At 37.6% G+C, this 22,122-nt stretch overlaps 1 protein-coding gene across 2 annotated transcripts in view; it reads left to right on the plus strand.

Annotated features, from left to right (window-relative positions):
• The window catches only part of edil3.S (EGF like repeats and discoidin domains 3 S homeolog), a 311,320-nt gene that overhangs the window by 88,225 nt on the left and 200,973 nt on the right, over nt 1-22,122 (plus strand). Inside the window, exon 2 of one of the 2 annotated variants that reach the window (XM_018244394.2) lies at nt 12,169-12,297. The exons of the other annotated variant lie outside the window; for it this stretch is intronic. Coding sequence (XP_018099883.1) covers nt 12,169-12,297 — 129 coding nt within the window. The remainder of the gene's footprint in view (nt 1-12,168; nt 12,298-22,122) is intronic. 2 annotated transcript variants of the gene reach the window in all.

The following is a 22,122-nucleotide window of genomic DNA, read 5'->3' on the forward strand; positions in this document are numbered from 1 at the left end:
TAATTTCTTTTTGTGCTTTCTCCTGTATCCCCTTATTTATTTATACCCTCTCCTAAGTGGGTGTAAATGACTGAATTACATTTTTCATGTGTTGCACATTAGTGGGCAGATTTATTAAAGGTTGAATTTCAAATTCATGTGAAATTTTTTTTATTCAAATAAATTCGATTACACTCACAACTTGAATGGGAGGAAATTTTTGAAAAAAATTGTCATTTTAATCCTTGATCGACTAGGAATGATCCGAATATTCGATTCATATTAAGTTCGAGTTTTTCACTCTGAAATGGATCAATGGACCTCTGCCATTTACTTGTACATGAACTTGGCAGGGTTTAGGTGGGAAATACTCAAATTAGGACTGTTTCCATGGTTGAGCTGTGATAAATCTAACATTCAAATTTACATTTGAATATTTGAAAAATTTGAATTTGAATTTACTGATCGACCCTTAATAAATCTGCCCATGGTGCACAAAGAAGCAAGTGGCTCCATTCTCCACCACACCAGTTATTTGTCAAGGAGGGAACTGCCAGGGCAACAATTAGCCTTGTTGACTTGACAGCATGGTAAACATATCTGTCTATGATTCAATAGTTATTTACTCTAAAAATAATCTATTTCTGGCAACATCTCATTTCACTGTGCTGCCATTTGCTTCCTTCATACCTGTAGGTAGAACACAATTTTTTTCTTTTATGAACAAGAATGATATACATCATATCCCCAGGCTTTAAGTTGTACTGTTTTACATCAATGAAAATTGAATATATTCTTAATTTGATGCATGAAGTCAGTGTCTGGATTATTGTAATAGTCTGAAGCTTTTAACAACTCCAGTAAATTTCATTGTGTGGGTGGGGAATTCTCCCTCTCTCTACCCTGCATACATTTTGCTTTCTGAATTTCTCTCACTCTCTCTGTCAAAGAGGGAAAATTATTAGGTATATGTTCGCTAGGGCTGTAATGGCTTGGTTTACTTGGAAATGTATGTGCAGAGGGGCCCTGTATGAATAAAAAAACACGTTTAAATTGAAGGGGCACTGGAAAACCAAATATAGGATGTAATAAAAGGATTCTTTGACCCATTGTTTGGTGCTTATTTACCCTAATTATGGTTTAGACATCTTTGACCTTTAGCACAACTTTCGATTGACAGATTTCGCTGAGGTCAATGAACTCATTTATCTTGACATTTGGACATAGATGTGTAGTTCATGGCTTATCATTGCCTAGATGAGCAGATGTAACATGTTACAGTTATTCCGGGAATCTAATCTCAATTAAGAACTTGTAATTATCCAGAACTTCTTTTTATTATATGTATTAGAAAACACAGATTCAAAGTATAGGTTACGTTATCTGGAAACCATTATCTAGAAAGTTCCGATTTATGGGTAGGTCACCCCTCACAGAATGCATAATTAATAGTTCAGAATAATTCAGAATTTTAAAACACATTTCCTTTTCTCTAAAATTATAGAAGAATACCTTGTACTTGATCCTGACTAAGCTATCATAAATCCTTATTGGTGGGGTTTATTTAATGGTTTAATGATTTTAGCAGACTTGGGGGGGTTATTTACTAAACTCCGAATGCAAAAATCACGAAAAATTTGTGATTTTTTTTTTTATAAAATCTGACTTTCAGAATTTATTAAACCCTGAGGATGGAAAAGTCTGAGTCTGAAAATCCGGCATCTCAGACCTGTCGAGGTTGCATATAAGTCAATGGGAGAAGTCCTAATGATTTTTTGATGTGTGCTGGGTTTTGTGCAATACCCTGAAGTTTTCTGAGTTTACAGGCAAAAATCTGAGTTTTTGGTGAAAAATTTGAAAACATTTTGAAAATCAGATTTTTTCACACAAAGCAAATTTCAGGAAAATGTAATAATAAAAAAGTGCAAAAAACCAGAGCAGCTTTGATTGGAGTTTGTAGAAGAAAATACTGAGATAAATTCGGACTTAATCATCCCTTGTAATATATTATTCTGGTGCAGTAATGTCCTCTGCATGTGGAGTGTGTGTATGGCGCTAGAAGATGGCTGCTTATTTCAAAAATTGGCACCCATGCCATTTTCATTGTTCATCATTGGTTCTAAAGGTGGGCAGATATATATATACCTAATGTTATTGAAACTTAATATTCTCTTCTAATTGGTTCTTGTGGGAAAACACCCTAATCCAACTAAAAGTGCTAACTATTTTTATAAGTTTATGGTTCATAAATAAAGGATCTGTTCATCTATATGGTAGAACAGAACAAAGAGATACTCTGGTGTCTGTATCTGTTCTCTTGCATGCAGTTCTCATCATCCTGCAGCTGACAATCTCTTTGGAGACAAACCTAACATGGCTGTAAATACAATTTACTGCCAATGCACTAGCCTATCAGTGTTCTTATTGTAATACTGTTAATAATTGACAGTTGTAAATAAATGCAAAGACATTTTCACTGTGATCTCTGAATTTGCTTTATTACTTAGCTCTGACATTGGCAAAGTTATGGAAGAAATATCAATTATGAATTCTTACAAAAGCCCAATCAGAACAGAAAATCATTCTATATGTCATTTATGGGTCAGGGAATAAACATGAATCTTAAAGCAATGAATACTTTCTTCCTAAGGCCTGAAACATTCTGTGCTACTATTTTCTTTCATAAGAACCCCGTTTTCAAAGTGATTTTTATTTAATCCATAGCAGTGACCCCTGCTTTTTGCCAAATGTTTCAAAATTACATTGAGTGATTACAGAAGGGCTTAATTATTGGCAGCTATAAGATGTAAGAGTCTATAAAAATCAATGAGGTACTTGCTGAGTGAAAGGCATGAGCTATTTTGCCATTCTATGATCAATTATATTTCCTACCTAGAAGAGATTTTATTTTAAGTATGTAGAAGATGTTATTGTATCATTTATCTCGTTAGAGTTTGGAAGGTTGATGTCATAGCTAAAAGATTAAACTGTACATGGGTAACAGCTTGGCACACTGCATCATTATTATTTAAAAATAAAGGCATATTAATTTTGAGTAAAGTGGATATGCAGGGTTATTCTAAAAGATCTATGAGATGAACTATCCGCTGAAGGATGTATTTTCCCTTCCTTCATTTTCTTTCCTATCATCTTTACTTCTGTTTCTTTTCTTTTATTCCCTACCACATTGTCTATTTTTAGGCATCACAGACAGGAGAGATCACGGAAAGTTAAGTCAGCCTAAAAGATTGACTTTCTCCCAAATATTTTTTGTTATTTTTAAATTAAATAGTTGCTTGACTTTTTGTACTGTATTTTCCTGGAGTCCTTTCTCGGCTCCATCTTTCTTCTTTACTTATTGAAAACTTCCTAATTCCTGCCAAGATTCAAAAATGTCTATTATAAAATGTGATTTTATAGCTAAGTAACAAAGTTAAAAAGGTCTTAATATACAATATTTTTTAAAAAATGACAGGCCATGAATAGTGATGGGCGAATTTGGGGCGTTTCACAGGAAATTTTCCACAAATTCGCAAAACGGCAAAAAAATTGTGAAACTGCTCCAGTGTCCCGTTTTTTTTGGACGCCATTGTCCGTTTTTTTTGGACGCTGGTGAATTTTCGTGGCGGTTTCTCAAATTTATTCGCCGGTGGTGAATCGTGGGAATTCCCCACGAATTCACGCCTGGCGAATAAATTCGCCCATCACTAGCCATGAAACACACTGTTTAGTGTTTTCCCATTCATATAGTTCGGAGGAGGCAATACCTACATTGGTTAGCGTTGCCACCTTCTGAAAGAAAAATAAATTCCAGCAAGAACATAAGGAGGGCGCAGGGCAATGATTCAATGAGTCAATGATGTACAGTGGGGTGGAGGCAATGATGTACAGTAAGTAAGCAAATCAGGTGGGGATTGGGTCAATAAGCAATGTTTTTAGTTGTTTCATCATTATCAAAAATTTTGGGCTATTAGTTATCAATGGTAATAATGGGCCAATGCTGCAAGAGATATTTTTTATGATGAGAGTCATGTGCAAAATTGCAATTATATATTTTTTTGTTAGTGGCAGATTTATTAAGGGTCGAATTGAAAGTTCTAATTCGAATCTTCAAATTTTTTTTATAGTCAAAGTTGTCAAATTCGACTAGGGAATTATCCAAACTTGATTCGAGTTTTTTTAAAAAAAATTCTAATCAGATTTTCAACATTTATCATACTCTTGCCCTTTAAAAAATCAAAGTCGATTATTTGCCACCTAAAACCTGCCGAATTACTGTTTAAGTCAACGAGAGAGGTCCAGGGATCAATTTGGAGATGTTTGCAGCCTTCCTGATATTCAAGTTTCTTTCGGAGGAAAAACTCTAATTGAGTTTGATCAAATTCAAATCAAATGCGATTCGATTTTCAGGTCATTTAAAATGGTCCGAGTTGTAATAATTCAATTTTATTAATTCATTTCCCAAGGTCAAATTTTGAATTCCTTTGAATTTAAGGAAGTTTAAAAAACCTCACATGAATTCAAAATTCAACCCTTGATAAATGTGCCTCCTAGTTTTGTTATCCTATCTATTGTTTTTGTCCATGCCATCGTTTAAGCAAATAACTGTTTAATTTCTATACAGAAGTGTTTTTTCAGTCCTTTTTCACATTTCATATTTTACAAGGTAACTGCTTTTTCCTCACCACACTTTGAAATCAAGGGTGGAGAGTTCAACATGTTTGAGAAGATTATTATACTTAGTATATATATTAAAGGAAAACTATACGCCCAAAATGAACACTTAAGCAACAGAAAGTTTACATCATATTAAGTGGCATATTAAAGAAGAGTAGAAGTAAATCTACATCTCTTGCTCTTGCCTTGAGCCACCATTTTGAGATGGTCTGTGTGCTGCCTCAGAGATCACCTGACCAGAAATACTTCAACTCTAACTGTAACAGGAAGAAGTGAGGAAGCAAAAGACAGAACTCTGTCTGTTAATTGGCTCATGTGACCTAACAAGTATGGTTTGTTGGTATGTTTGTGTGTACAGTGAATCGTACGATCCCCTTGTTTTTTAAAATGACAATTTTCTATTTATGATTACCCAATGGCACATACTACTAGAAAAGTATATTATTATACAAATGGTTTATTTACATGAAGCAGGGTTTTACATATGAGCTGTTTTATGCAATATCTTTTTATAGAGACTACATTGTTTGGGGGGTATCGCTTTTCTTTAAGTATGGTTGGCTTTATGTCTTGAGAATGTATGAGTAAAATGTCAATTTTTTTTCTTTGTTGCACTTCTTATTAAAACCCCCCCCCCACTATTTTGTATTAAAAGGCATTGTAGGAAGACAAGACATTCTTCTACTGTTGACAGTATAATGACGCCTGCTGCACTTACCACCAGTTATCATTTATTCTGTGTCACCACATTGCTTTTCTGTACTGACAGTTCATGTATTATGTGAGCTGAAATCTTTATGGATCAACATAAATATTGCAAAGAGTTACTGTATATCTGTGCACATGTATGTGTGGATGTATGGCAACCTTATTTCTAAAATTATTGATGTTATGCTGTAGTCCTACGATATCTTTGTATGTGTATTTGAGTTCTTTGACAGACACTTCATATGCACCGAACAGCAAGGGGTTCTCTCTTATTTCTTATTCATTTTATGTAACTAGATAAATCTATGATAAAGCTTCAAAGAGCATTGAATTTTACACCTACTGTGCTAGGTCTTATAGAGTTGCACAAAAACCTTGGTACTGGTATCCCGTTGCTCTCAGGGATGGAACTGGGGTAGGCAGAAGAGGCAAGTGCCTAGGGCACAAAGTTTGGGTTGTACCTTCACCGTCGCCTACCCCAAGTCTGGCAAGTAGGGATGGGCCAATTTGGGGCATTTTGCTTCGCCAAAAAATTTGCAAATTTCCTGTGAAATTTACAAAACAGTGAAAAATTTTTGGTTCATCAAATTTTCACATTTACAGCGAATACGCACCTGACGAATAAATTCGCCCATCACTACTGGCAAGTGTTACCTCAGTGCCAAGACAAGCTCCCCAGCAGTACACACTGGTTCACACACACATATGCTTGCGCTCGTTTGGGCGCACACGCGGGTGGGGACGGCCAGACAGCCCTGGGTGCCCGTCTGTCCTTTATTGACATGGTGCCTGTGACCTTGACTGCTATTTGTCATGACATTTCTTTGTCTGTGACCCTAAGTATAAGCCTATTTTAATATTTGGATTCTGTACTTTCCTTGGCATTGTCTGTTTACTTGTCCTTAACCGCCACATTTACATCTTCAGCTAACATATAGGGGCCTTTTTATTATACTGTGTAAAACAATCAATGCCTGAAAAAAAGTGTGCACAGCTGTGTAAAATTTATGGTCAAATTAAAAAAGGTGTGTGATTTATTGTTTGTGAATTCTGAATTATTTTCTGGGTTTTTTCTTGGTTTTGCTGACTGGAAAAGTAAAATGTTATTTCTGTTCCTAGTAAAATTGTAGAAAATGTTTCCTTTGATCTCGGCACCAGTAAGGATTCATTCTCTCCTAAAGAACAAATGCAAGCTTGCTTTTCTTTTATATTGCGCTGGAATCTGTCGGAAAATGAACATTTGTAAACACGGTAATATACAATTTCATTAAATAGATGCCTAATAGCTTTGTACACTGCAATGGAAAAAACGTACACCGCCGATAAATTGCTAAGCCACCAGGTCATTTGTCGAGGAGAGATGCTTGGAATTATGCTTGTGGTTATTTGTCATGACCTTAAACAAAAGCTATGCAACTGAGATTTAAAAACAGTTTAAAGGGCACTGTTAGTGTAAAGGATTGCTATTTCCACTGGGTTTCTTTAAAGGTTCAAGGTTACTATTGTCAGTAAGTTTTCTAAAGGATCCAAGGCTGCTATTTCTACTTGTTTTTCTAAAGCAGCCAAGGTTGCTATTTTTAGTGGGTTTTCTAAAGGATCCAAGGTTGCTCTTCCGATTGGATTCCTAAAGGAGTCATGCTTGCTATTTTTGTGGGTTTTCTACAGGATTTAAGGCTGCTGTCTCCAGTGGATTTCCTAAAGGATCCAAGGTTGCTATTTCCATGAGTTTCCTGAAGCATCTGTAGTTGCTTTTATAATGGATTTTTTTAAATGGTTCAAAGGATGCTGTTTGCAGCAGTTTTCCAAGCTCTGCCTATTTTATGATTTGCTTTCTTAATGTTTTGGCCAGTCAAAGCTATTAATATGGCTTAATTTACCCTATGGAGAATAAAAAAAAATGTTGCATTTACAAGCAGTGTGATTATGTATTTTGACTTATGCATGAATTTGATCAGCGCACTGTAAGTAATTTCTATGCAATTTCCTAGAAAGTAGGAAGAGTTAAAATGTGCAGAATGGTCTTTCCCACAGGGTTGTTATAACTTGCCATTGCTTAATAAAGTTTCATAGATTATTAGCTTGCTATGGCTTCTGGTAGCATAATATTCCAGAAACACCTGGTTGGGAAGCTGTAAAGTTGTACAAAGCTCACTTGAACACATGCAGAGAAACAATTTGGCTATGTCTGCACCCAAATGTCCCATCTGCGTCTCTCCATGATCTATGACATTCCTCTCCTCTAATTAATTATTCTATCACTTTTTGTAAGGGAAGAACCATTTTTACTTTACATTGCCAATGTAAGTACACCATTTTCCCTTCAACTGGAAGTAATGAAAAACTTACTTTTCATAAAAGATTTTTCTTCCCTGGTGTTTTAAAAAAGATTTTTTATTTTTGTTTTATTCATAATCGTTATTGCTAATCCCAGTTTTTGATTCTGTGCGCTGCAATTGATTCTCTGTTAAGGAAAAATATCAAGAATAGAAATGGATACTAGGGTAGCCAACTACCATGGTTGCCAACAAGTGTTTACTTTCCTCCTTAAACTAAGGATACCCCTGGAATAGATAAGGTGGAGAATCCCCTCTTTATAGTGTTCCCAATCCCAAAGACCAGAAGTTTTGTTTTGATTTTTTGTTAACGGGAGTACTTATTTGTCCCCATGTACAGGAAAGTAAATAACATAAGCTCCCCTTGATAATAATAATAAAAACACCCCTTAGTTTTATGAGATGTGATTTTATAACCTGACTTTTGTGTAGGAATGTACATCATATGTATTATGCTGATGAATGGGTGGTTTAAGCCATTTATATCAGAAAAGTGGGCTTCTTGTCCCCTGTTAGCTAGACTATTTGCAACGTGGGGTATTCCAGATAATGGATCTTTCCATAATTTGGATCTTCATTCCTTAAGACAATTATGTAAATGAACCCAATAGGCTGCTTTCAATGAGAATGAATTATATTTTATTTTGGATCAAGTACAAGGTACTGTTTTATTATTACAGAGAAAAAGGAGAAGTGATTCAATGGGAGACAGCCTTTCTGTAATTTTGAGCTTTCTGTATAGTAACTATATGTGATAGTTAATAGACGCATTGGATTTGAGTCATAAAAGTAACCCTAGCTTGTACTATTTGAGACATTTCATTTTTCCTAGAGATCTGAGTGGGCTTTTTGATTTGTAGTGTGGGAATATTCCTGATGTAAAGGCTTTGAGCTTTAGTAGGAAGAGGATACACTTTATATTCATGACTAAGCATGGACTGCAGGTTTATGCAATCAAATCCCCAGGTATACAGCAAAGTGGAAACACATACTATGCATTGAGAAAAATCTGTAGGGTGTTTAAAAAGTTAAAAATCTGCACAACCTATATGACCCAATATTTATATTGCTTATTGTTATTATTGTTTGTTTTAAATGTTACTATCACTTACCTTAGATTTAGATACATGAAACCCTTTCCATCACAACCATAGTATTTACATATTTTCAATCTGTTTGGCAAAAAAGGAATACATTAAGGCTCTTAGTTAAATTGCCATTTTTTTCCCACAAACCACCTGTTACTCCCAAACAGTGATGGGCGAATTTGCGCCGTTTCGCTTTGCTGAAAAATTCGTGAAACAGCGCCGGTGTCTCGTTTTTGACGCCGGCGCTCGTTTTTGACGCCAGCGTCTGTTTTTTTCGGAAATTTTTTATTTTGACGCCGGCGAATTTTTGCGGTGAATTTTCGCGGGCGTTTCGCGAATTTATTAGCTGGCGGCGAATCACGCAAATTCGCCGCAAATTCGGGCATGCCGAATAAAATCGCCCATCACTACTCCCGAATGCACCTGTCAGCAGGTGCACACTTATGTGAGCCCTGTACTTATTGCTTTCTTAGCACTCCTGTTAATTGAGAAACAGTATGTGCCCTGCACCATAGGCACAAATAATATCACTCTGCACCTGCAAAAGAGTCATGTTATTGCATGCTAATGGCTAGGGATGGGCGAATTTTTTCGCCTCGTTTCGCCAAAAAAATGACGCCCATAGACTTGTATGGCAGCGTGCATCAAAAAAAAAAGACTTGCGTCTAAACAATTTTGCCACACGACAAAATTTTTTTGATGCCTGTAGACTTTAATGGGCATCTGCAACATTTCGCCAACGGCAAATTTTTGGCGAAGCAAAACGGGTCAAATCCGCCCATCCCTACTAATGGCTGCAAATTTGTTCCCAGTGAATATTGAGGTGTAAGGGCAGTGTCAAGCCAGACTGGCTGGACACCCTAGGCAACCCCACCAACCGCCTGTTTCGCCTCCCACCACCCTTGCGCGCACACAGGTGCACATACTCAAATTGGAAAGTGTGTATGCACAAAAAGGTGTGCACTAAGGGGACCAGAACTGCACATACGTAAGTGAGGAGACATGGGACTAAATTAAGGGTAGGTGACAGAGAAGGTACGTCCCTTGTGCCCCCCAACTTTGCACCCTAGGCACGTGCCTCTTCTGCCTACCTCTATTTCTGCCTCTGTGTAACAGAAGCCTAATATCATACTGCGACTTTGCCACGTTGACATAATAACTTGAATCATATGCTTGTTGTCTATATGTCAAATCCAGTTTTATTGGATGGGTATTTAAAAAACTGTTGTTGTATGGTATTCATTACATACTGTATAAAAGTGATTCTACTGTAAGTATACAGCCATAATAATGTACATCCATAAAGCTTTGCTAAACAAGACACATAAAAGGATAGCAGCCTTACTCTGTTTCTAATACATGTATTTAAAGTGCCATTACCATGAGCTAAACTGGTTTTCTTGGGACACATGCCTATTATATGCCAACAAAAGAAAATCAAACATTATAAGGGGGGAAGTGCAAGATTTGTTTACCCGTTCATGTATACACAAAAAAACACATGAAATGAAATATGCATGTGTCTCATCCAAAGCAGACAGCTTTCCTTACTGAATGTTTAGTCACAGACCAAGATGAGCTCCACTGAGATTTAAATGACCAGAATGCAATGCCTCTCATTAACAAGAAACACAGTCTGAGAGAGGTCAAATTGCAGATGATAAAATTAGCATCCTATCATTCCATTAAAAGGAAAATACCAATATAATGGTTAGTTTGACTAGATATTAAACTTAGTTTTGACATTTATTGTGGAAACACTATAGATATGTTGACAAGCAAGGAAGCCTATTATTTAATTAATCTGATTTTATCTCTTGCTGGCAGTACACAAGAAAGCTTTGTAGAGAGTCTTGCCACTTAGATTTATACTTGTTCCAGGCATATACAGGTGAAATGTACTGTAATTGCCCCTTAGGAATTCAGCAATGACATATACAGGACGTTGCAGATGTTCTGTAAAAAGCACTACAAATGCTGTATCTGTAGAAAAGCTAGCTGGTATGATAAACTGTCATTGTTTTTTTCTGCAGAGTCCAAAGCAGAATAAAAATGTTTTCTATTAAGAATGCAATACAGTACAAATAATCTCTCTTTATTGTATTTATCCCTAAATAAAGTGATGCTGGTTTCAGGCAAAATTAATGGCTAGTGATTTGCCTGGGGAACTATTGAGGGGATATACGTGGTTTCTTTGCTTTAGAATGATTGTCTTACCTCACATAGGGGTTATGTAATAAATGGCACTAAGTTTGCCCAGGAGCAGTAACCCATAGCATCCAATCCGTGGTTAGAATTTACTGATCAGATGTTTAAAAGCAAGAGTATTATTGGTTGCTAGGGTTACTTAATAAGTCCAGGTACTGGGTGGGTCAGCATTCCCCATTGGCCCAGGGAATGTGTGACTACTTCCTGGTAAGCTTAGATATAGTGATTGTCAAGCCCCAGTTCACTCTCTTTGGCCTCCACCTGCCTTACTGGTTGGATGTCTTCTGGGGAACCTGGGCAGGAATGCCCCGATAAATAGTTCTGACATGAAAGGACAACCCCTTTAGATAAGTTGAGAAACAGGGACCCTGTGAATATGGGTTAGACAGGAGTAGGACAGCAATTGTCAATTGACAGTTTAGCTAGGGCTGGTTTAGTTAGGCGGTGTCCTTTGTCGACACATTGCAATGTGTACGGCTGTTGCTTTTTTAATCATAATGTAAAATAAAAATTGTGGTCTACTCCCCTATGCTGAAGGTCTGCTATGAGTATTACCCAGTGGTGTTTGCTAATAAACATTTTGCTCATGTTTAAGAATCAGCTGAAACAACTCATCCTTCCTCCTCTATCATCGTAAGGACCCAACTGAGAAAAGGGGTCCAGTGTAACTAATGTTCTACCAATCAAAACAAGAATTTACTTTCAGGGCCAGGATTGGATTAGTGATGCTATATATCTATCTGCTAATTTTTTGTGTTCCACTGCTTACTTCTTGCCGTTTACCATTCATGCCCACAGCTGCTTCTTATTGTCCAGCATATGAGTAGAATTTCAAATAAATATTCTCCTTGAAGTTCCCCCAACAATACATGTTATATGTCAAATAGCTGTACTGAATATAGCAGTGAGGAGAGATTAATATAGTAAGGTGATACATAGATCATTCCAATACTGACTATTTTGAAAATCTGTTAATAAAATATGTAGAAGGAATTTCCAAAAGCAAAACTATTCACAGCAGTTATTGGTGAACTAAGAAATTCACGTCTTTCTCTGGAATAACTTTGCTATTACGGGACATGGGATAAAATGAAAGGAAATAAAATAACTGGCAAGAATATCTTTATGAGGCTACAGAATAGTTGATTTATTTGTATTTCCTTATTAACTTGTAGGTGATGTATGTGACCCAAACCCATGTGAAAATGGGGGAATCTGTTTGTCAGGCTTATCTGATGAGGCCTTTTCATGTGAGTGTCCAGATGGCTTCAGTGATCTCAACTGTTCTAGTGTTGTGGAGGTTGGTAAGTGTAAACTTAAGGTTAAAGTTTAGAATCCATTGGTTTGTGTTTGACTGTACCTTTATAGTGGGTAGTGTCTGTGATACAAGTTTTCCTAGAAAAACTTGTAAAAAAAATTATTCCAGTGGAAAAACTACTAAATTATATTTGTTTGCCACAAAAACATAAATTAGCATAATTGTGCCAAGTATTGATGTTTACTAACCAATCATAAATCTATAATTATGGCAAAATGATCCTACTGGGTTGTATAATCTTTGGATGCTTTTCAGCAGCCTTAAGGTGTGGGGATGCAAAAAAGAGGGATCTCTAATGCAAAACACCTGAGGCCCTAAGAACTCTTCATAATAGATGCCATACCTGTATTTGACATTTTGCAGCAAATACTGTATATTGTGAGACCAAAGTCATTAAAGGCAACATTTACTCTGCTTTGGACTCAATTTCATTTTCAAAAATTGCTAATTGAAAAAGTTATGATGGGTTATGTGCATATGAAACCTTATTTATTCAAGAATGTGCATTTAAGTACCACTTCCTTTTAATAAGTATAGTGAGTGAAAATACACCAATAAAGGGTGTTTGCAGACTAAAGTACTGCCTGTTCCTGGTCTGTTTCCTATACTTTCAAATTGAATGCTTATCACATGATGGATGGTGTGTGTTGAAACAGCAGGTCTATACGTATCTGATTTCGTTCACTCATCTTGTTCTGATTATTCAAGAATGTGCATTTCAGTACCACTTCCTTTTAATAAGTATATTTGAAGTCTATATGCAATGACACAGGAACTTCTGGTGAATGAATTAATGTAATAATAACCACAATTTTTCTACAGGTCTTGTATCTAGGGTTGCCACCTGTCCTGATTTGACTCAGACAGCTAGGTTTTCAGAAGAGACACCTGGGGCCCCCCTAAAAACCTTAAACCAGGGGCCCCCATATAACCTTAGACCAAGGGCCCACTCTTAGTTCTAATATTCTTCATCTCCTCAATCAACCACTATTCTCCTAGTTTGTTTTCTTTACATACTATAATCTATTATTCCATCTATTTAGCCTCTTTGTTCTCATAGAATAGGTAATGGCCATGAAATAGGCCAAAAATCTAGCAGCATGAGGGCCCACTAACAGGTGGGCCCACCGGAAGTTTTCCCTGGTATCCTGGTGGGCCAGTCCGACACTGGAAAGGAGCCTGGGTCAAGACAGTCTCCTCAGTTTTGCAAATAAGGAAAACCAAGCAGAATCTACCTTAATGGCATGGCGATTAGCCAGTCGCTGATTGCCATACCACATGATGTAGCTTGCCCTGCCTACATGATGTAGCACGCCCAGCCTGCAAGGTCACTGACCCACCCCTGTGATGTCATGGCCCGCCCCCTGTCCGAATCGTGAGCCGCACAAAGGTGGCAACCCTACTTGTATCCAATAGCAACAAACCAAATGTTCTAAGAACTTTTGTAAAATAAAACTATGTTTGCCAGAGCATGGGTTATTGTGCAGTAGTGTGCAGTAGTGTTGTGCGGGTCTTCTGCACAGAGTTTGCGGTTGTGTTAGGGTTTGACTCTTCCTTACACTTTCTCTCGTCCACTACTTTCCTGTGCCGGCACCATCTATTTATAGGCGTGCACCTGCCCTGCCCCCTTTCGCAATGTCACAGATCGGCTGGATTGGGAGTGGGTGGGATAGGGTCATCACAATTGTGCAGTAACAGAAAATGAATTCACCCAGACTGGCAAAGCACTTGAAACTGATCTCATTTGGATTCAATCAATATTTCATGTATAGTTATGGATTAAGATTTTCATATATCTAAACAGAGAACTGTAACAAATGCAAATAAATAAATAAATACGTTTTAAAAAACGCTGCTTTGTAAACAAGAAAACAAAGCTTGTTTTTTTCTGGGGGGATTTTGCTTCCATTTCCTTTTTATTATATATTATACAGTACATAATCTCCATAACTATTTCTACATGCTGTATAAATCTTTTATTTGCTCAACAAGTTTAAATGAAGCAGAAAGGTAATTTTATTTCCCATTTTCCTTTTTCCTTAGCTCAAAATAATGTGTTATGTACATATGAATACTTGAAATAATGTGTGTGCACAGATAGGCTTTTTATATAACATCAGGTTACATTTGATCCTAATCCCTTTGAGTTTACTGGTTCGGTTATAATGAAATATTTTGGTTCATACTTTGAAAAGCATATATTTTCAATGTCTTATCTACTAACACTGCCTTGAGAGGAACTGTCTTTATCAAGGATATAATGATCATAATCACTGCACAGTATTTTACAATGGAAGTGAATCATTTTTTTAATAAAAATATACTACTTTTCTCAAATCTCAAAAACTTTTTTTTTAAGTTCTAATGTTTGCACCTCACCAGAATTCTTGTGTAATTACTCATTCTTCCATTTCCAGTTCAGCTTTTTGCTCACTGCCCTTGTATGCACCTGCTCCATAAAGCTGGCCATACACTATAAAATCCGCTCGTTTGGCCCCAGGGCTGAACAATTGAATTACAACGAGGTTCAATGGGCCCTAACCAGTCGATCGCCTGAAAAATGAAACCTTCCCGATCTATATTATGCCCAGATATCGATCGGGAAGACCCGTCGGAAGCCCACATACATGTACATGGGCAAATAAGGTGCTGAATTGGTCTAAAGGACCGATATCAGCAGCATTAATCTGCCCGTGTATGGCCACCTTTAGAGCAAAATAAAGACAAAATAAATACTCTATTTTCCTATGATGAGCCTACCTTAAAACAAATGTGGCATGAGCTTCAAATGGTTAAAAAAGTGTAAATAACATATATTTAATACTTACAAATTTTAAACATAGTCCGACATTAAAATAGGAAAAATGCCAGCATTTTTTCTTTTTTTTTGAGTCACTAACATAGTAACATCAAGGATGTAGCTTCATCTTAACAATTCATCAGGTAGAACCAGGTGAAACTACATGAAAGTTCTAGCGAATTGTCTTATTTGCCTTTTAGTAAATAGATAATGTTGTTGTGAATTGCTATTTTAGTAAAATTTTGCCAAATGAACACAATTCGCCCTTTAGTAAATGTGCCCCACAGTAGGACGAAGGACTCTGCCCTATAGAGAGTGCAATCTACTGTTGTGTATTCCGCAATATTATCTGTTATACAGGCACAGATAGGAAGGCAAAAGTGCACAAAGGTTTAAAGGACCAGTAACATAAAAAAAATTTTTTAAAAAAATCGTTTGTACACATCAAAAAAAAACACCACCACAAATTATAATTTAAAATCACAAAGCCTTTATTAAGAAATAACTTACAGAAACTGAACTTCCTGTCCTGTACAGAAACGGCGAAAGGGCGACCATCCATGCTGCTGGGCTCGATTTCTCCTCCCTGGCTACTCTGCTGACAGCGTGTGAAGGAGCAAGATGGATGCCTCATGTCTGCGATGCGATGAAGTGACTGCTCGAGCCCCCTCCTCCTCCTGCACTATAGATGAGAAGCGCCCACCTGGACACTGGAGGAAGCGGTGGTAGTGGAGGCGGTGGAGGGAGCTGTAAATCAGTGTTGGCAGCGGCAGCCGCTACTCATCATCAGTCACTGGCCAGGCCCCTCCTCCTCCACCGCTCCCTGCCCTGGTCGCTCCTGCTCCGTTCCCTGCCAAGAGGTGTGCTAGTGCTGCAAGTATAGCACGTACTGAGTTGTGGGAAGCTTCCCCCCTCCCCATAGCATTTGTTTGAAACTGTCCAGCGCAGTGTATGCGGCAATGAGACGAGGCAACGCAGTTTATACTGTGCCACAAAGCTGCCAGTGTATAGCGCTAGTGTATTTTCAGCTGCTGCCCAAGCAGGAAACTCTGCAAGTTTGAGCGGAAGAGCGGAAGAAGAAGAGCGGAAGCACTAGCGCTATACACTGGCAGCTTTGTGGCACAGTATAAACTGCGTCGCCTCGTCTCATTGCCGCATACACTGCGCTGGACAGTTTCAAACAAATGCTATGGGGAGGGGGGAAGCTTCCCACAACTCAGTATGTGCTATACTTGCAGCACTAGCACACCTCTTGGCAGGGAACGGAGCAGGAGCGACCAGGGCAGGGAGCGGTGGAGGAGGAGGGGCCTGGCCAGTGACTGATGATGAGTAGCGGCTGCCGCTGCCAACACTGATTTACAGCTCCCTCCACCGCCTCCACTACCACCGCTTCCTCCAGTGTCCAGGTGGGCGCTTCTCATCTATAGTGCAGGAGGAGGAGGGGGCTCGAGCAGTCACTTCATCGCATCGCAGACATGAGGCATCCATCTTGCTCCTTCACACGCTGTCAGCAGAGTAGCCAGGGAGGAGAAATCGAGCCCAGCAGCATGGATGGTCGCCCTTTCGCCGTTTCTGTACAGGACAGGAAGTGCAGTTTCTGTAAGTTATTTCTTAATAAAGGCTTTGTGATTTTAAATTATAATTTGTGGTGGTGTTTTTTTTTTTGATGTGTACTAACGATTTTTTTAAAAAAAATTTTTGATGTTACTGGTCCTTTAAACATTGGCTAAAAGGGTAGGATCTCAGTCACAATTCTTAAATGCACAATATAATAGCATTTGCTTTTGAAATTCCAGTTTAAACTTGCTATGAGTGTACATATTTGTGCACAACAATTGTCGCTAGCAATGGTCATGGGGTTCTGGAGGATTTCTAGGGAACAAATAAATTAGCCAGAGGACACATAGGGGCAGGGGAATCTCCAAAGCAATGTTAATACACTAATAGGTTTCTTAAAGGGGACCTGTCACCTTAGGAAATAATTCCAAATTATTTTCGATCATGTAAGCTGAGCAACATAAACTTTACTTACACTGTATTCATAATTAAAATTTAGTTTTCTTATTCTTGGAATTACAGAATCACATCAAGCAGGCAGCTGCCATTTTGTGTCAATTTGTTATTAAGACACATTTTGTATCACCCCAAAATCTTGTGTATGCACTAGAATGGGGGACCAAATGTCCATGAGCAGTGCCCTACAAAATTATATTAGAGTATATATAACTCTGAACCAGAAGCAATGGATTTATTATACAATAAAACCTCACAGAATCACATCATGTAAATATCTTTGCAAATAATGTGGATTTGGGAGATAAGAATTACCATATTTCACACTTTGTTTGTAGTATGGTTTATAAGAGAATATTAAGAAACGCATGCAGTGAGCCGCTACAATATTGCTTTTAGTACAGTGTATCCTTAGCTCTGAAGAAAAAGAATAAACATATTTTAGAATATAGAGTATATGTCAAACCTTGTTTTTCTTATATTTTCTTGGTTAAAAAAAAAAAGTTTTTTTATACCTTCCTATTTTTATTTTTTCTTCTTTGTTTTTAGAAGCAAACATTATACACAAACAATTTATCTTACTGCTGTTATTAAATATTGGCAGAATTTTTAAACTGACTGTTTTGTTTATGATTTATTTTCACATTTAAATGTAATTCTTATATACACCATTATACTATAGGTTTTTCCTTAAAGACAAATTTGTAATATTCTGTGCTGCTTTCCATCGCCTGCAAAGAGACATATTGATATATTACCTAAATTTCATTTCATCCATAGGGTTGGTGCCACCGATCTTTTATAAAAATCATATTGGTGATATGTGCCCATGTCATTCTGTCTTATTGACTGTATTCAATGAAATTTGTGAGCCCATTTGGTGGAAGATGAAGCACAACAAAAAAATATTGTCATCTAGAAGAGGTAAGGGCTAGTGGTGCAAGTGGGTGTTAAGGACACCACCCTGTTGCTGTTTGTACCCTCTACTGCTCCTTGTGCAGGATGCAGATCTTGGTTTTGTGCCCTGGCCTTTTTTTCCAATAAATGTAAGGTATAATATAAAATTCTGCCCACAGAATTTACTGCTCTCAGTGCTTGCACGGTTGGGAGAAAGAATGTCCTGTACTTAATGGCAACAAGTAGAAGGCAATTGTGCACCTATGGAGTTCCATAGCTTAAGCCAGGGGTACCCAAAAGGTAGATCGGGATCTACCAGTAGACCTTTAGCTGGGGATCAGTAGATCTCAAAGCAGCCAAGAAACAGCTTGTCTAAATCACCCTCCTGTTCAGGGCCGGGCCATGCTGGGCGGGCGCACCAGGCAACCCAGCCCTCCACATCACCCTCTCCTGCGTGCGTGCATACGTGAGGGTGCGTGCATGCGCACTGTCCCACAACGTCACTACCCTTACCTCAAGTACATGCGTGCATGCGTGCAATCACACGCAGCGAGCCGGACTCCGCAGACCGGACTGGGGTAGGCAGCAGTGAAAGGTACGTGCCTGGCACCCCCCAAGCTTTGCGCCCTAGGCACGTGCCTACTCCTAGTTCCGGCCCTGCTCCTGTTTCATGCTTTTCAATCAGATATTTATTATGTTAAAGTTACAGAAGAAATTGTTGTTTGTTAAATATAACAATATACATTTTCTCATAAATCAACATTTAAGTAATATTTTCCATGGAACAGAATGCTAACAATGCTTTTATGGATGTAGTTCATAATGGGACATCATCATTAAAAGTAGACCTCACATTAGTAAAGTAGATGAGAAAACAAGTAGAACATAAGAAGCAAATTAATGAACTGAAATATATAAAGATGATGCTATAGTAGATACTTATGTTGAAGCACTAAGACTGCAGCCTCTGTATCCTAACTGCACATTATATTGCAGAATATTTACATGCACATCATTACTATAACATGCATATATGCTTTTAAAGGAAAACTATACCCCCCAAATGAATACAGATAGTTTATATCAAATTTAGTGGCATATTAAAGAATCTTATCAAAATGGAATATATATATTTAAGTAAATATTGCCCTTTTACATCTCTTGCATTGCACCACCATTTTGTGATGGTCTCTGTGCTGCCTCAGAGATCACCTGACCAGAAATACTACAGCTCTAAATGTAACAGGAAGTACAGTCTGTTAATTGGCTCATGTGACCTAACAATATAGTTTGTTTGGTATGTTTGTGTGCACCGTGAATCATATGATCCCAGGGGGTGGCCCTTATTTTTTAAAATGTCAATTTTCTATTTAGGATTACCCAATGGCACATACTACTAAAAAGTATATTATTATGAAAATTATTTATTTCCATGAAGTAGGGTTTTACATAAGAGCTGTTTTAGGCAATATCTTTTTATAGAGAACTACATTGTTTGAGGGGTATAGTTTTCCTTTAAGAACAGAAGTCATAGCTTGTGGAACAGTTGGAACAATGCAAGGTAGCATCTACCTTCCTTTGGAATATATGTTTCCCTTTCTGATGCATCATAAATTTCATTGGCATGATAAAAGCCTATGACTATAGCTACATTTAATTTTCCCATGGTGCATTTGATTAAGTCTTGATGTAGACAACTTTAATAGTGCATCTACCGTACATGGATTAAATGTGTGGTTGGAGGCCAAGCTTCTTTGTAGTGTAATACTTTTATTAACATAACGTAAAACTGCATCTTAGAACACTCTGGGAATTTAGCACTGATTCTGCCTACTTGCACTGACCAAACCTGAGTTTCTCTGTAATAGAAGGAAAACAAAACTCTAGCAACCATTAATGTGGTACCTTTACCTACTGCTTAATATACAGAGCAGTTGGAGCCACACCATTTTTACAGTAGCCCAAAACAAGTTTATCTAACAAAGGGACTCTGAGCTCATAGGGGCAAATTCACTAACATGCGGAGTTACGCTAGCTCAGGCTTTTCCGCACTTCACCAGGCGAAGTTTCGCCAGGGCGCCGCTAATTCACCAAAATTGCACTCAGGGAGGTGAAAGGTAGCGAAGTTGCGCTAGCGTTAATTCGTCAAGCAAAGCGAAGTTACGCAAGCGATGCCTAATTTGCATACGGCGCCAAGTTAAAGTATTATGGACGTATATGTAGCAGCAAATACATTACACTACACAAGCCTGGGAAAGCTTCATAAAATAAAATAGAGTTGTTATTTTGCCCTATACATGTGCCCACTGTATAGTTTAGGTGCCATATGTTAGGAAATGTAAGGGGGAAGGAGGTACCCCCAAAAAACTTTGCAATCTTTTTCAGGCTATCACCCTTAAAAAAGGAAAAGACGCCAGCATTTTTTGGGACTTGAAAAAAGCACTATCTACACTATTGCACTTCGCTGGTCTGAGGTGGCGAAGGCAAGTCTGGCGCAAGAGGTAACGTTCAGTAAAATGCGCAAGTTAGTGAATTAGCATAGTAACATCACTTTGCCATATCAAATTTGCACCAGCGCATGTTAGTAAATTAGCAAAGTACGTCACACTGGCGGATTTGCGCTAGCGTTAGCCGCTTCGAACTTTAGTGAATTTGCCCCATAGTATCCAGCTTTTCCAGCATTTCACTTTAAATCTTTGACTTTCTAATACATGACTATTGAAACATCTTACCATATTTAGTATCAGGGGTGGGTGAATCTCTGAATAGATTATTTCACAGCACATTCAGGGGACACATTTTAAATATGTATGACTCTACTGTAGTTTTATCAGACTCATAACCATACCTTTATTCAGTGTCTGCCTAATGGGTGATCCTCATGAAGATTAGAGGGCCCCATCTAGACAACTGAAGACTAACTAACAAAACTGCCTCCAACCATGGATCATAAAGTTATGTTTTGCTTGACTTGAAGCACGAGTGGTTAATGCTTTCTGCCGATTTAACTGTAAATATATGTGTGTGTGTGTTCTTTTAAAAAGACTCATGTATGCAATGTTCAGATATCATTCTCAAAAATCTTTGAAGGACTCACCAATGATGTGCTTAGGGATTTAAAGTCCTTAGTTAAGGTCCATACACGGAGCACATTGCTATGAAAGCTTCCCTCTGTAGCTTAATTTAAATTAAAACCCAGGGCAAGGGGAAGATAAGTCAGAATCTATAATGCTTTTACTAGGTACTTGATATCCAATGGCGTAGCTCTTGCAATCTGTAACAGGCAAGCAGTTAAAAACATCCAGGCAGCCTCTATGATGTTAATGAAAAGAAGCATTTCTGGTCTTTAGAATTCTGCTGAACAATCAAATGCCAAAGTGATTTAGCTAAAATAAAGTACTTTTGACAAAAAAAAGACATTTCTTGATTGTAATACTGGAAAAAGAGAATTATATAATATCAACAAATAAAAAATGCTGTCAAAACAATATAATAGTTTCCCGGAGGTATTTTAAAAAGATTATCCAGAAAAAAGATTTTCGACATCTTGGAAATACAATAACTGTAATTCTTCTGCATTTAATATAAAGTCAGGGGTGACAGAGGCAATATTAGTATTCCACAGTTGCTCTCTTTCAACAGTAAGAAGGGAATTTAGATTTTTTTGTGAAATAATAACCAGAAACAAATGATGTAAAATCAGGGAAATGTATTATGAATAATATATAGATGGGACCACAAAACAACAATGTAAAATGAGGGGAAACTTAAAATCAGGGGATGTAAAATTGAGGTTCTACTGTATTTGTTCATAATTGCTTTTAAAAAAATGAAATAAGAATATGTTTTTCTGCACACAGGGCTGATGTCACTTCTAATTCTACTATTCTCCACCTAAAGCCTGCCAACTTCATGTCGAAGTCTCTAGAACTTTTTGAAGATGTTAATAGTAGTGATGAGCCAAATTTTTTCCAAGTTTTGCCTCGAAAATGACACCCCATAGACTCCAATGGGAGTCATTTATAGGGTATTCTCTATGTGAGAATATACATAGCGTTTAGGCACAAAACTTTTTGGACGGGACAGTTTTATGGCAAAATT

This window comes from Xenopus laevis, chromosome 1S (assembly GCF_017654675.1).
Source record: "Xenopus laevis strain J_2021 chromosome 1S, Xenopus_laevis_v10.1, whole genome shotgun sequence".
Taxonomy (NCBI): Eukaryota; Metazoa; Chordata; class Amphibia; order Anura; family Pipidae; genus Xenopus; species Xenopus laevis.